The 13,533-nt window shown below is 40.3% G+C and overlaps 1 protein-coding gene across 2 annotated transcripts in view; it reads right to left on the bottom strand.

Moving 5' to 3' along the window:
- LOC126295392 (cdc42 homolog) overlaps positions 1 to 13,533 on the bottom strand; it is a 51,560-nt gene that overhangs the window by 14,953 nt on the left and 23,074 nt on the right. For both annotated transcript variants that reach the window (XM_049987873.1, XM_049987874.1), the window contains exons 5-6: positions 9,060 to 9,257; positions 298 to 409 (exon numbers count right to left, since the gene is read on the bottom strand). In XM_049987873.1, the coding sequence (XP_049843830.1) occupies positions 320 to 409; positions 9,060 to 9,257 (288 nt within the window). In that variant the 3' untranslated portion in view covers positions 298 to 319. The remainder of the gene's footprint in view (positions 1 to 297; positions 410 to 9,059; positions 9,258 to 13,533) is intronic.

The raw sequence follows: 13,533 nt of genomic DNA, 5'->3' as shown, positions 1-13,533 counted from the left end.
CTACAAATAGCTACTGTTCAGCTGTGTAGAAAATAAAATTGTCTACACATGAATTACAAACTAACCAATTCCTAAACGTTCTGATAGAAATCACGCAAGTTATTTGTCAAATACGACACATGACCGACTATAATCCCTCTCTGTATTGGAGTTCTTTCAGTCAATGATGGCTACAGGTGAGCCATGATTTTAATGTAAAAAAGAACAGTACAGTTATAAGAGGTTACACAGCCCACCCCAAAGCCACCTTTCTCTGCCAGGACAGAATTTTCTGTGATACGCGCAACTCACACTCACCCGGTGCACGCAGTAGGTGCCATTACAGTATGACGCACTTTCTCCTCTTCGTAGGCTCTGGAGGTTCCAGTGCCGCTAGGATAGCTTCATCGAACACATTCTTCAGTCCTTTCTGCAACAGCGTAAGCACAAAGTTAATATCTTTGTGTGAAAAATGACAAATGCAAGTGTGACATTTTACACACGTACACACCAAAAAAAGAATAGATTGCCCAAACAGTGTAATAACTGAGCGATGTTTGCACGGGTCATAAACATTGCACCTTGCCAGTAATACAGCCCAGCAAAGTGGCTGCCAAAATTTATTGCAGCAAATGTGACCCGGCAATGTTAGCAGAGATACATTTCCAGCCCAAAAGTATTTACACGGTCCATTTATGGCTACAAAATGGAAAAATGTAAGTTGTTTTAAGTAATGTCTCTCTCCTGCATTTACATTCAACGAGATAAGAAACAGAGCCTGTACTTTGTGTGTGATTTCTTTAATTTAATGAACTGTTTTCAACGCTTAAGGGGGTCACTCATCATTTCTGATTACTGGAAACTCATGCTGAAGTTTGATGTGTGTCTCTGAAGTGTGGATCTACTTCTCGTTGAAAGATAAGTGGAAAGACTTGGAATTAAATGTTCGTGTTAATATTTTATTGTGACTCACCAGTACAGTGATAAATGTGTCGCATTTATTTATTTATTGTTCTGTGGGACCAAATTAAGGAGAAGTCTCCATGGTCATGGAACGAGTCAATACATGAAATTATAACACAATATTAGAAACAGATAAAATGAATTATAAAAAACATAATTCAAGTGACAAGTCGTAAGTTTCAATAAAGAAAATCAACAATGTAACACTGGAATTTGCTTAATTTTTTAGCTCTTCCAGGAGCTCCTCGACAATAGAAGGAGTGAGCCATGAGGAAACTCTTCCGTTTGGACTTAAAAGAGTTTGGGCTACTGCTAAGATTTTTGAGTTCTTGTGGTAGCTTATTGAAAATGGATGCAGTAGAATACTGCACTCCTTTCTGCACAAGAGCCAAGGAAGTGCATTCCACACGCAGATTGGATTTCTGCCTAGTATTAACTGAGTGAAAGCTGCTAACTCTTGGGAATAGGCTAATATTGCTAACAACAAATGACATAAAAGAAAATATATACTGTGAGGGCAATGTCAGAATTCCCGAACTATTGAACAGGGGTCGACAAGAGGTTCTCGAACTTACACCACATATAGCTCGAACAGCCCGTTTTTGTGCCAAAAATACCCTTTTTGAATCAGAAGAATTACCCCAAAAAATAATACCATACGACATAAGCGTATGAAAATATGCAAAGTAGACTACTTTTCGTGCTGAAGTGTCACTTATTTCAGATACTGTTCCAATGGTAAATAAAGCAGCACTTAGTTTCTGAACAAGATCCTGGACATGGGCTTTCCACAACAGCTTACTATCTATCCGAACGCCTAGGAACTTTAACTGTTCCGCCTCACTTATAATACGCCCATTCTGTCTAATCAAAATATCAGTTCTTGTTGAGTTGTGAGTTAGAAACTGTAAAAACTGAATCTTACTGTGATTTAGCATCAAATTATTTTCCTCAAGCCACGAACTTATTTCATGAACTACATTATTTGATACTGTTTCAATATTACATACAAGATCTTTCACTACCAAACTGGTGTCATCAGCAAACAGAAATATTTTTGAATCACCTGTAATACTAGAAGGCATGTCGTTTATACAAATAAGAAACAGCAGTGGCCCCAGCATCGACCCTTGGGGAACGCCCCACTTAACAGTGCCCCATTGGGACTGAACATCACTACCACTCTTAATAATGCGGAGAATTACCTTCTGCTTTCTGTTCTTAAGGTAAGAGGCGAACCAATTGTAAGCTACTCCCCTTACTCCATAATGGTCCAACTTCTGCAGTAATATTTTGTGGTCAACACAGTCAAAAGCCTTTGTTAAATCAAAGAAAACACCTAATGTTCGCAACCTTTTATTTAATCCGCCCAAAACCTCACAGAGAAAAGAGAATATAGCATTTTCAGTTGTTAAACCATTTCTAAAACCAAACTGAACATTTGACAGCAAATTATGTGAATTTAAGTGCTCCAGTAACCTTGTATATACAACCGTCTCGATAACTTTAGCAAACACTGATGGCATAGAAATAGGTCTATAATTGTCAATATTATCCCTGTCTCCCTTTTTATAAAGTGGATTCACTACTGAGTACTTTAATTGGTCAGGAAACCGACCACTCCTAAAGGAAAAGTTACAGATATGGCTAAGTACTGGGCTAACATACATAGAACAATACTTCAGTATTCTGCTAGATACCCCGTCATATCCATGAGACTTGGTCTTTAGTGATTTAATTATTAACTCAATCTCCCTCAACCATTTATGGCAAATGAAAAGTAATGTAGTGAAATACTATAATAGTAACGAAAAATAGACTGTTGGGAAGCTGCTCCCTTGAACACAGAAACACACAGGATGAGGCTAAAAACAGGTTTGGAAGTATTTTAAGAACTTAAGCAAAATAAAAATGGAAGCATGGCTCACTAAGCTGAATCGAGTATGTCCTTTTATGGACTGCGGTCTTTGTATATATTATTTTGTATGCTCTACAGTTCTACGTGTACATGTATGAATCTGATTTATGAAATTTATGAGTCTGCTCACTTCTGCATTAACTTAGAGGACAGAGTGCCCCTACATATGCCACCTTTCAAACTGAAGCACAATACTGTGTTTTGTGTAACTTAACACTGCAGCTCTGGTGGCGTGAAAAGGAGAATGAGAGGGAAGCATTTAGAGACAAGGACAGAGGCAGATATGGCTCTCCAATATGAAATATTCTCCACCATTGCCAGATAATGGCAGCAACACCTCGGCAACTAGTTTCTACAACTCTATCAAAGATTAATACTGCCTCGCAAATCTGCAATATTTCAATGTACTACAAAAGCTGTAGTGTGACAGAAATTTGGGGCATACTTTGTCATCTGAGTGATGTAGGGGCGTGTATTTATAAATTTTATTGAGGAAATTTTTTCCAGTTATGATTTTAAAATTAACACACAATGGTGTCTCATTTATGTTTTATACTCATGAACTGAGAACGAAGCAACAGGCCTACAGTACTTTGCTGGGAGGTGGGCTAATTATTTTTTTTACTGTAAAAAAATCAAAGATGAACTCTGAAAAAGAAGCATGTACAATTCTGTTCTAGTCTATTCAGGTAAGTCACATGTAGCCACACTTTACTACACTCGAAACGTATAATTTCATTGTGGGGAATATTGTTTGCTATAATATGTGCTGTGATGCAACAAAACAAAGGTGCACTTGTCATGAAATGTAAAGTATTTACACTGTAAATAATAGTCTGCCCTGTTAACTTCTACTCTAGTTATTCTGAGTAGTGAAACCTATGTTACTTAATTCAAAAGAACAGAAGGTGATTTTAACTTCAGATTCTACAGTAAAGATAAATGTATTACAATCTCCAGTCGTCGACTGCTTCGCCAGAATAAGTTGGGGCGAAAGTAATTAATATTTACAGAAGGACGGACACTAAAAGTGATCTCGCTCTGAAAAAAAAAAGTTAATAGCTACGGTGACTGAAGTTGCCAATAGTGAAAGCAGTTCATACAATATTAATTTAGACTTTCTTGAAAATTATCAGTACGATTGATAATAGCAAGAGTGGCCAAGTGTCTGTGTCTAATCTCTCTGGCTGCTACTTAGTATAGGAAAATAAACATTCGGAAGAAGATAATTTGCCAGACAAATAATGTTTTGTTGTTAAACCTGTATAAACTTCTATAGTTTCTCTCTTCAATATTTCTTTGGGCTTTTTACATCCTTTTTTTGTCTTCCAAACGGCATACGTTCTGTCATTTTTAAACCTCAACAAAACTTACTCAGCTTGAAGTATGCCACAGAGCTCAGTCCAAAAACAGAACTCTCTCCGCTCGTGAGAAGTTCCTCTAGTTTCATTTATATGAAATTGGTAAACGTTCTTTGTTTAGAGCAACCTGCCCCATCCTTTCACTCACACTGAGAACTTTATCAGGTGAAGTATTATCTCTCACTCACTTTATTAATCCCAACATGAGAATGCTCTTCAAAATTCTGACTATTACGTATACTCTCAGTTTCATTTATACGATCCATTCATGGCACTAGTTCATCCTTCCTTATGTGACTCCACAACCAATTGTTTCAGAAGCAGAATCTCAATGCAATTTGTAACAAAATAGACTCATTACATTTCTTTATGTCAACAAGCTGTTCAATGCTGATCCACTGAGGGGGGTTACGGGACTAAATGGCGAGGTCATCAGTCCCGTGATTCAAAAGTGACACGAAATTAGGCAAAGGCATGCACTCAGGGGGGTCAAACAATAAAGTGAGGAAACTAAATATACACACAGTAGAAGGCATAAAAGAGTAGGTCAAATCTAAAAACTGTGAAACCAGAGAGATGAAAGAGCGGTCTTTGCACAGGGCAGCAGTTATGGGTCAAAGACCCAGAAAACACGAAGAGAGGCCCCAACCACAGCCACAGCCACACTGCCCCTTATAACTGAAAGTAAAAAACCACTTTCACAAAGGAAACTGAGTACAAGTTCAACTATCCATGAATCATTTTCTACTATTACAGACGAGGAATCCGGAAAGCTACGCTTAGTAGTTTGGTCGATTTGGGAGAGGGGACCAAACAGCGAGCTCATCAATCCCGTTATGCTCAGTGCGAATGGGCAAAAGAAGGGGACATTGTACAACATACGGAATACCATCAGTCTGGCTCCACAGCCACACTGTGGGAGTGGCTCGGTACGCAAGAGAAAACAATGGCTGTGCCTAATATGATCGTCGTACGGACAGTGGATTTCTTCCGTGGGGAGCACAACGAAGCGAGCCAAACTGCAGTACAGAGGGGGAATTCCAGGCGTGCGGAAGGCAGCCGTGTCAAGAAGCTACCGATAAATTGATGATGAGCAAAAGGGGATGCATCATACCACAACAGTGACTTTTCTTTCTTCTCAGCTGAGCTATATACCAGCCATAAACAGCAGTTTAACCACACTTTTTAAACATCGATAATTTTTATAGAATGATATTCATATAATTAACACACTTTGAAATAGTGAGTATTTTTAAATTTGTGACTGATAAAACTCAAATAAAATTAAATTTCAATGCTAGGTTCGAAATTCAGGATTCCCCTGGATTTTATGAAATTGCCTGACATATCTCTGGTTTCTCTAGATAAAACATAATTCCCTGAGAATTCCAGATTTTCCAGAAGAATTGTCACCCTGATGTATCTCTACTACGATCGGTCATTACCACTCGTGTTTATCGGCCTCAATACAGATGCCAGACAGATGACACTGTATTTTTTGTAATGGACTCCTATAGCCCACTCCACTAACAGTATCCGACAGGAACAGATGGCAGCACTGTATAAGCTCAGAAAATCACTAGGATTAAGGTCCTTAATATAGAATGTGAAACGGCCGATTGCTTTCACTAAAGGCAGAAGGAGGTGTACAAAACTGCTACTGTAGATGTCAACGCTCGTATTGTGATGGGTTTATTGCTGTAGAGATCCAGTGCAATGTGGAGCAGAGCACCCGGGCCGTGAGTGCAACATCTCCACATAACATACAGCGATCAATCAGACAACAGCCGGGTAACTACAGACGAATTGTGTCACCAGTTATCCACCAGTAAACAGTGTGATGGTCAGAATCGAAAAAACTGGGCTACTCCAAAATTTGTGCACCGACCAAAATAAAGAGGCAAAGAAAATGACTGTATAAAATGTGTTGCTCTACTGGACTTCCAACTGTTCAGCCCATTCTAAGATCATCAGGGACATCACTTTGAAGACGGGACTTTGAAAAATTCTGTGTGCTGGGATAGTGATTTTTACCACACAGATATATGTGCTCTCGTTTTGAGGTAGAAGAATGACTGTTGCCAAGGAAGGCGATTGTAACGCAAAGTGGAAAATGTTATCCTATGAACTAGCTGCTACCCAAAATATCCAAGAATTTCATGGTAAAATCAGAAAACTATACGTCTGTTCTTATGTTCTCAGTCACCTTCAAAGCATCACCTCAGGCAAGTACACAATGATCTAAGCGCAGTCTCAACTTTTGGAAGTACGCCTGGAAGTCTGTAGGTTGAAGAGTGTTCAGGACCTGTTGCAACTCCAACAGGATGTCTTCAATTGAGTCAAAATGTAGCCCTTTCGATGCGATTTCCACCTCCGGGAACAGGTAGAAGTCACACGGGGATAGGTCTGGTGAGAAGGGAGGACGGGGAACTGCTGCCTCGTCGCTTTCGGCCAGGAATACCTTCGCGACCATTGAGGTGTGCACGGAAGCGTCGTCACAATGTACCGACTGGCCTTTCTTTTTCCACAACTTTGGCCATTTGCACTGAACATTTTCCACTCAGTCGCCTCAAAACCTCACAGTAAAACTGTCTGTCAAGAGCCTCACAAAGTGGTACAAACTCCTTATGCACTATTCCCCAAACGTCGAAAAAAATTATCAGAACCGACTTCACATTGCTGCGAACTTTGTGAGCTTTTTCGGCCTTGAAGATGCTAATTTTTCCACTGTGATGACTGCACCTTCGTTTCGGGACCAAAGACTTGTCACCCGTTATGACTCTGGATGATAATTTTGGACATTCACAAAGTTTTTGTTGAAGCTCAGTGAACACTTTCACTCTGACGTCTCGCCGGCCAATGCTGAGAAGGTGTCAAAGTTCCCTCCGATTCGTCTCGCGTTCAGTTCGTCGGCTAGAATTCGTCGACACGTAGTGCACGACAGTAAAGTCTGTTACGAACGTCGTTAACTGTCTGCCTTCAGTCTTCGTGAATTATCTCTCAAATCTCTATTCCTGGTGTTCTGAGCGTTGACTACTGACAGGGACAATTGGCATCTTCCACACGGCTGGTGCACACAGCGAACAGTAAGGGGTCTATCACAATCCCATGACATTCTCTTCACATTACTTTCACAGTGTCTTCCCACTAATGATGTGTAGAGGTCTGAAATTTCTGATGAATAAAGTCGTGTGCTGGACTGGGATTCAAATCCCAAACTTTGCAGCCATTACCAATACCAAACAGCGAAGGAAAAATCAACCAGTTAATGCTGATACAGGTATTTCAGTTTTGAATAACTTGTATTTGTCAGTATTTGTTTGGTCTCTGTAAAACAAGTGTTTTTATTTTTTTCCTAATAATGACATGAAAACCGAATATCAATTAGTCACACCAACAGTGCTAAAATCTTTCATTTTTAAATAAACCTCTTTCTTTTAATGATTAAGCTTTATCTGTAAAATTTGCATTGCTTTGAAATATTGGTTCGTTAGACAATGGGAAAACTGATCAGTGGTATTTTAATAACAATGCAGATGGAAACGAGCGATGAACAGATGCCTTAAGTATTGGTGCAGCACTGCTGAGATGATGATGTGCCTGTTACTACGTGGCATGGCCTACTGGATGGTACGTGTGTACACGTGATGTGCAAGCCTTGCACCATCTGGTCTATATGGCAGTGTCTCACTACTGTTGTCGGACATCAGTTCTATTACAGAATGGCACCATCCCTAGTCCGGAAGTATTTTACGAAGTGCGGTATCAATGAAGTACGAGGCTCCATTTGCTTTAAAAGATTAAAAATGGGAGAAGCTGAAACAGACTTGTGATAAAACATAAGAAGAAAATTTGGAACTTAGCAATTTATTCATACTTGCAATAAAAATAGAAAGCAGCGGATCTGCTGCCCGAATCTAAGTAACGTGCCTTTATCTGCTCTTAGCCCTAGAAGACTGACAAATTACAAATTAAAACATAGAATATAATTCTTTGACCTTAGTTTTCACCCTCTAGCACTGACTATTCATAGAGTTCTATTAGTGGGATGATCCCACTATTTTTGAGCAGACTTTCAAAAAATCAGAATAAGTAGGAGCATACTGGCAATTTTTTTTGCAGTGGTCAACCACTTACTGCTTTTCGACCAGTGAACAGTGGATGGACAATGCTCTTTTTTTTTTTTTAATTTTCCTATTTAATTTGTGATTCTGACTGTGTGTATCTCGAAACTAAGTGCGCCAAAATTCTTTCAATGTTTGTTCGATTTCTAAATTTATTACAGGAAATAACAGGAATAAAAAAAACCGAAAAGCGGTTATTTCAGAAAATGGTTATTTCTAGTCGTTTTAACAGTACAGTTAAACTGGTTCCAGGAAAAAAGATACAACAAAAAACAGATTGTTTCAGTGACAACTGCCATCCCTAGTACAGATGGAAGGTGGGGGTGGGGTGGGGCGGGGCGGGTGTAGAGCAAGGGAGGGGGGGGGGGGAGAGACCAGCGACAGCCAAAGGACACTTTGCAGAACGTGTCTCTCCCTCTGCAGTGCAGTGAGAGCTGTTACAAATATTCTCAGCAGATTAAAACGGGGTGCCACACCGCATTTGGAACCCAGAACTCTGCCACTCGTCCAGAGGCTCCGGCTGAAACTCATTACTCGCCCTCGCAGCTCCACTTCTGTCGATAGACGTTTTCCGTAACCTTCGAACTTCGGTCAGTAAGGAGCACTGTTCCTGGCTGGAGTCACAGTCTGGCACACAGTTTTAATCTGACAGAAAGTTCCAAAACTAGAGAGCGAAAGATCTTGCCGGGCAGAGAGCGGCAGTGCGGCACTTACCTGCGTGAGCGCCGAGCACTCGACGTACTTGACGGCCTTCAGCTCCTTGGCGAGCTTCTCGCCCTGCTCGAAGCTCACCGGCTTCTGCTTGTTCTTGGCCAGCTTCTCGATGGTGGGCACGTCGTCCCGCAGGTCGATTTGGGTCCCCACCAGCAGGAACGGCGTCTTCTGGCAATGGTGCGTGATCTCCGGCACCCACTGTGGACCACATCACACACCGTCAACTGCTGCGTACTTGCGAACGGAGTCAAATTCTCCCTTCCTATGCCCCCCTACCACCACGTCTCAGTTGAACGGTACGTACCATCCCTCATAAGAGATGTCTATGGAATAATTATGGAAATCGAGCAAACACAAATTATTCTCGTTTAATACCCAAACGTGTTTTGGTGAAGTTTCATCAATGTCATTGGATTCGTTTGTTTTCCTAACATTACACCACAAAATCTCCAATTTCTTAACCCTTTCAGACCACACCGGCTACAACTGCTTGCATCAAATTTTAGAATGTATTAGCTGCAACGGAAATATTTTTCCTCAATGGAAACCTAGTGTGCACATCTGTGCACGTGTTGTTGTTGTTGTTGTTGTTGTTGTTGTTGTTATTATTATTATTATGCATGTTAAATATTGAATTATCAAAGTATTTATTACAACAGTGAATATTTCATTTTTTTTTTAGTCCATAAACAGAAGCCAAGAGTACAAAGTATATTCATATACCTGTATAAATCTTGCTTATAAAAATCATTCAAAAAATCAACTACGAGCATTTGAACACAAATAAAAATTTTCCTTCCTCCACAAAACGTTCAAGTCTGAAAGGGTCAAAGAATCAAACTCCCATTTATGACACAGCTTCAAAACATGTGATTAATACAGAGTGATTCAAAAAGAATACCACAGCTTTAAAAATGTGTATTTAATGAAAGAAACATAATATAACCTTCTGTTATACATCATTACAAAGAGGATTTGAAAAGGTTTTTCTTTCACTCAAAAACAAGTTCAGAGATGTCCAATATGGCCCCCTCCAGACACTCGAGCAATATCAACCCGATACTCCAACTCGTTCCACACTCTCTGTAACATATCAGGCGTAACAGTTTGGATAGCTGCTGTTATTTCTCGTTTCAAATCATCAATGGTGGCTGGGAGAGGTGGCCGAAACACCATATCGTTAACATACTCCCATAAGAAAAAATCGCAGGGGGTAAGATCAGGGCTTCTTGGAGGCCAGTGATGAAGTGCTCTGTCACGGGCTACCTGGCGGCCGATCCATCGTCTCGGGTAGTTGACGGTCAGGTAGTTACGGACAGATAAGTGCCAATGTGGTGGCGCTCCATCCTGCTGAAATATGAATTGTTGTGCTTCTTGTTCGAGCTGAGGGAACAGCCAATTCTCTAACATCTCCAGATACTGTAGTCCAGTTACAGTAACACCTTTGAAGAAAAAGGGACCAAAAACTTTATTGGCTGAAATGGCACAGAAAACGTTCACCTTAGGCGAGTCACGTTCATACTGAGTTGTTTCCCGCAGATTCTCAGTGCCCCATATACAGACATTGTGACAGTTGACTTTCCCGTGGAAAGTTGCTTCATCACTAAACACAATCTTTAAAACGAAAGATTCATCTGTTTCCATTTGAGCAAGGATAAAATCACAGAAATCGATTATTTTAATCTGATCAGCTGCAGATGGTGCTTGAACCAATTTCAGACGATAAGGTATGATAACTAACCTTTTTTTGTACGACTCTCCATACAGTTGATTGTGGAATTTGCAGCTCTCTGCTAGCTCTGCGAGTCGATTTTCCTGGGCTGCGAACAAATGCTTGCTGGATGCGTGCTACATTTTCATCACTGGTTCTTAGCCGTCCAGAACTTTTCTCTTTGCACAAACACCCATTCTCTGTAAACTGTTTATACCTACGTTTAATACACCACCTATCATGAGGTTTAACACCATACTTCGTTCGAAATGCACACCGAACAACTGTCGTCGATTCACTTCTGCCGTACTCAATAACACAAAAAGCTTTCTGTTGAGCGGTCGCCATCTTAGCATCAACTGACGCTGATGCCTAGTCAACAGCGCCTCAAGCGAACAAATGTACAACTAAATGAAACTTTATAGCTCCCCTAATTCACCGACAGATAGTCTGGGAAGCACTAGAAAAGAAGGGAGTGGAAGAAGAGTTAACAAGCAGGAGACATACTGTGGAGTTGCGTGGAACTGGGAAATTAAAGTACGGATTGGGTACAGCAAACAAACTGTGTGAAACAGGGCAGTGCTTTGTCACCTTTCCTCCTCATTGTGGTCTAGGAGTAGATAATAAGTAGGTGGTAGAAGAAACTGGACAAGATGAACACAAAGATGATTTGATGATCTGGGGAAACAGGGAGGAGGAGATTCAGGAAGCAAGCATGGGAAAGAATTGAGAGACAGTATGGGTTGAAATTTAATGTAAACAAGTGTGATATCCTTGTTAAAACCAGAAAGAAATTTAGACCATCTAGCAGAATAAGGACTGGAGGTGTACAATCGAAGAAGCTGGACAGCATCATATACTTAGGAAGTGTGATAGACGAAAATAGAAGAAATGAGAAAGAGATCAGTGAGTGTGGCAGACAGTCAAAAAGATTCCTGCAAAGTGTGGTTTGGAACAGAGATGGCCCACAAAGAGGCAAGAAAGAGATATATAGAAGTTCCTACAGCCCAATACTGACCTACATATCTCCAACGTGGGTAATGAAGAAAAGAGAGAAGCAGATTACAGGCATGGGGGATGAAGTTCCTCACAGGTAGGATAGGAATAACAAGGAAAGACAGGGTGAGGAATGAAAGGGTAAGGGAAATGGCAAGAGGAACCCTTGCAGAGCAGGATGAAAACATCAAGGCTCAGATGATACAGGCACTTCAAGACAATGGAAAAGAAGAGGTTTCCAAGAAAATACTCTAAATGGAGATGCTAAGAAAACAACCGAGATGAATACCAAGGGATAGATGACAAAATTGTGGAGACAGGTGTCAGAGGGAAAACCAAACTGTCCATGATGATCTCCAAGAAATGTGTGTTGCACAATGACATATTTCTTCAGGCGTGTTTAGTGGTATATGTGGACACCGACGGCAAAATGTGATGTGAATACAGTCGGTAATAAAGAAATAATATATTGAGCCATTGTGTCTGACACTGAGGTTTCATTGCACAAATGTGGAAAATGGATGGGCAATAAACTTTTTTCCTTTCATCTTTTTGTGGGGGATGTCAGTAAGAGAAAGTCTTGTACATATTTGAAATTGTGTGTTAAGTTTGCCAGAAGCTGCAGCACTGTCTCTGTCTCAAATACAGGATCAATAAACTCCCGATATCTGTGTGCCACCAGTTACGCTGTGGTAACGTTCCACAGGGTTCTGGCTGGAACCGAGAAATACGATATGGCATAACAGAACATTCTCACTAGAGTGCAGGTCGAATGCTGCACCTACATATATTAAAAGAGAAGTGATGCACCAAGCTGACACGAGGCCGTCTCTGATGAGAGGTCACTGCCTTTAACTACAATTTTAATGATGTGAACTTCAACCGACTGCGTACTTTTTACCAATTGTTCAAATAAAAAATATACACAGAGATACAACACATCTAGTCGAAACTCTGTTTGCACTGCGTCATATGCATTTTGCTTCTTTTTATTTTGAAGCACCTTGGTTACCTGCAATACATGTTTTTGTATACAATAATTGTGTTATATAATAATTAAAGATTTCTTACTGCACTAAAATCTATTTTTTATTCTCTTGTCTTAGGTGACACAACTTCTTGCAACACAAGTTTTCTTAGGTTAAATTGTTATTTGTTCCTACATACAATTTGTGATTCTGTTAGAGCATATGCAAGATCCTGGATTGTACACAGTTGGTCTGCTTACACAGGACATCAACTTTCGGGGTTTTACAAATACCTTCTGACTTACCACCTCACTTCCACTGTTAACTCTGTTTTAATATACTCTGCTTACTGTATGCAGTATTTCCAGATATTCGTCTGCGTTTTTCATTTGTCTTTTGCTTGTATTGTGGTGCCCAGGTGTAATTTAAAATCCTTTTATTTTTGCGTTTTACAATTACCACAACACAAACAAAAGAAGAACGAAAAATGCAATAATAATAGGAGCACTAAGGGCAGTAAACACACCAAACGGAAGCTCAGTCAACAGTGCAAGTGAGGTGAGAAGTCGATATGCATGTGCAAAACACGCACGCACGCACGCACAAAAAGAGGAGGACAGCCGGATATGTAGACCAACTAAGTACAGCTCCAGGACGATACGCACAAACAAAACCACAAATCTTGAACGGGAACAGTAGCGATTTAATGTCACGAAACTGGTGCTGTAAAAAGTTGGTCCTCACCTAAAAACAGGACAATAACAAAAAGCTACAAATTATACACTGTCCAGTCGCATCA

This window comes from Schistocerca gregaria, chromosome 11 (genome assembly GCF_023897955.1).
Source record: "Schistocerca gregaria isolate iqSchGreg1 chromosome 11, iqSchGreg1.2, whole genome shotgun sequence".
In the NCBI taxonomy this organism is placed as follows: Eukaryota; Metazoa; Arthropoda; class Insecta; order Orthoptera; family Acrididae; genus Schistocerca; species Schistocerca gregaria.
Note: the sequence above shows the minus strand (reverse complement) of the source record. Positions and strands in the feature narration are given on the sequence as shown.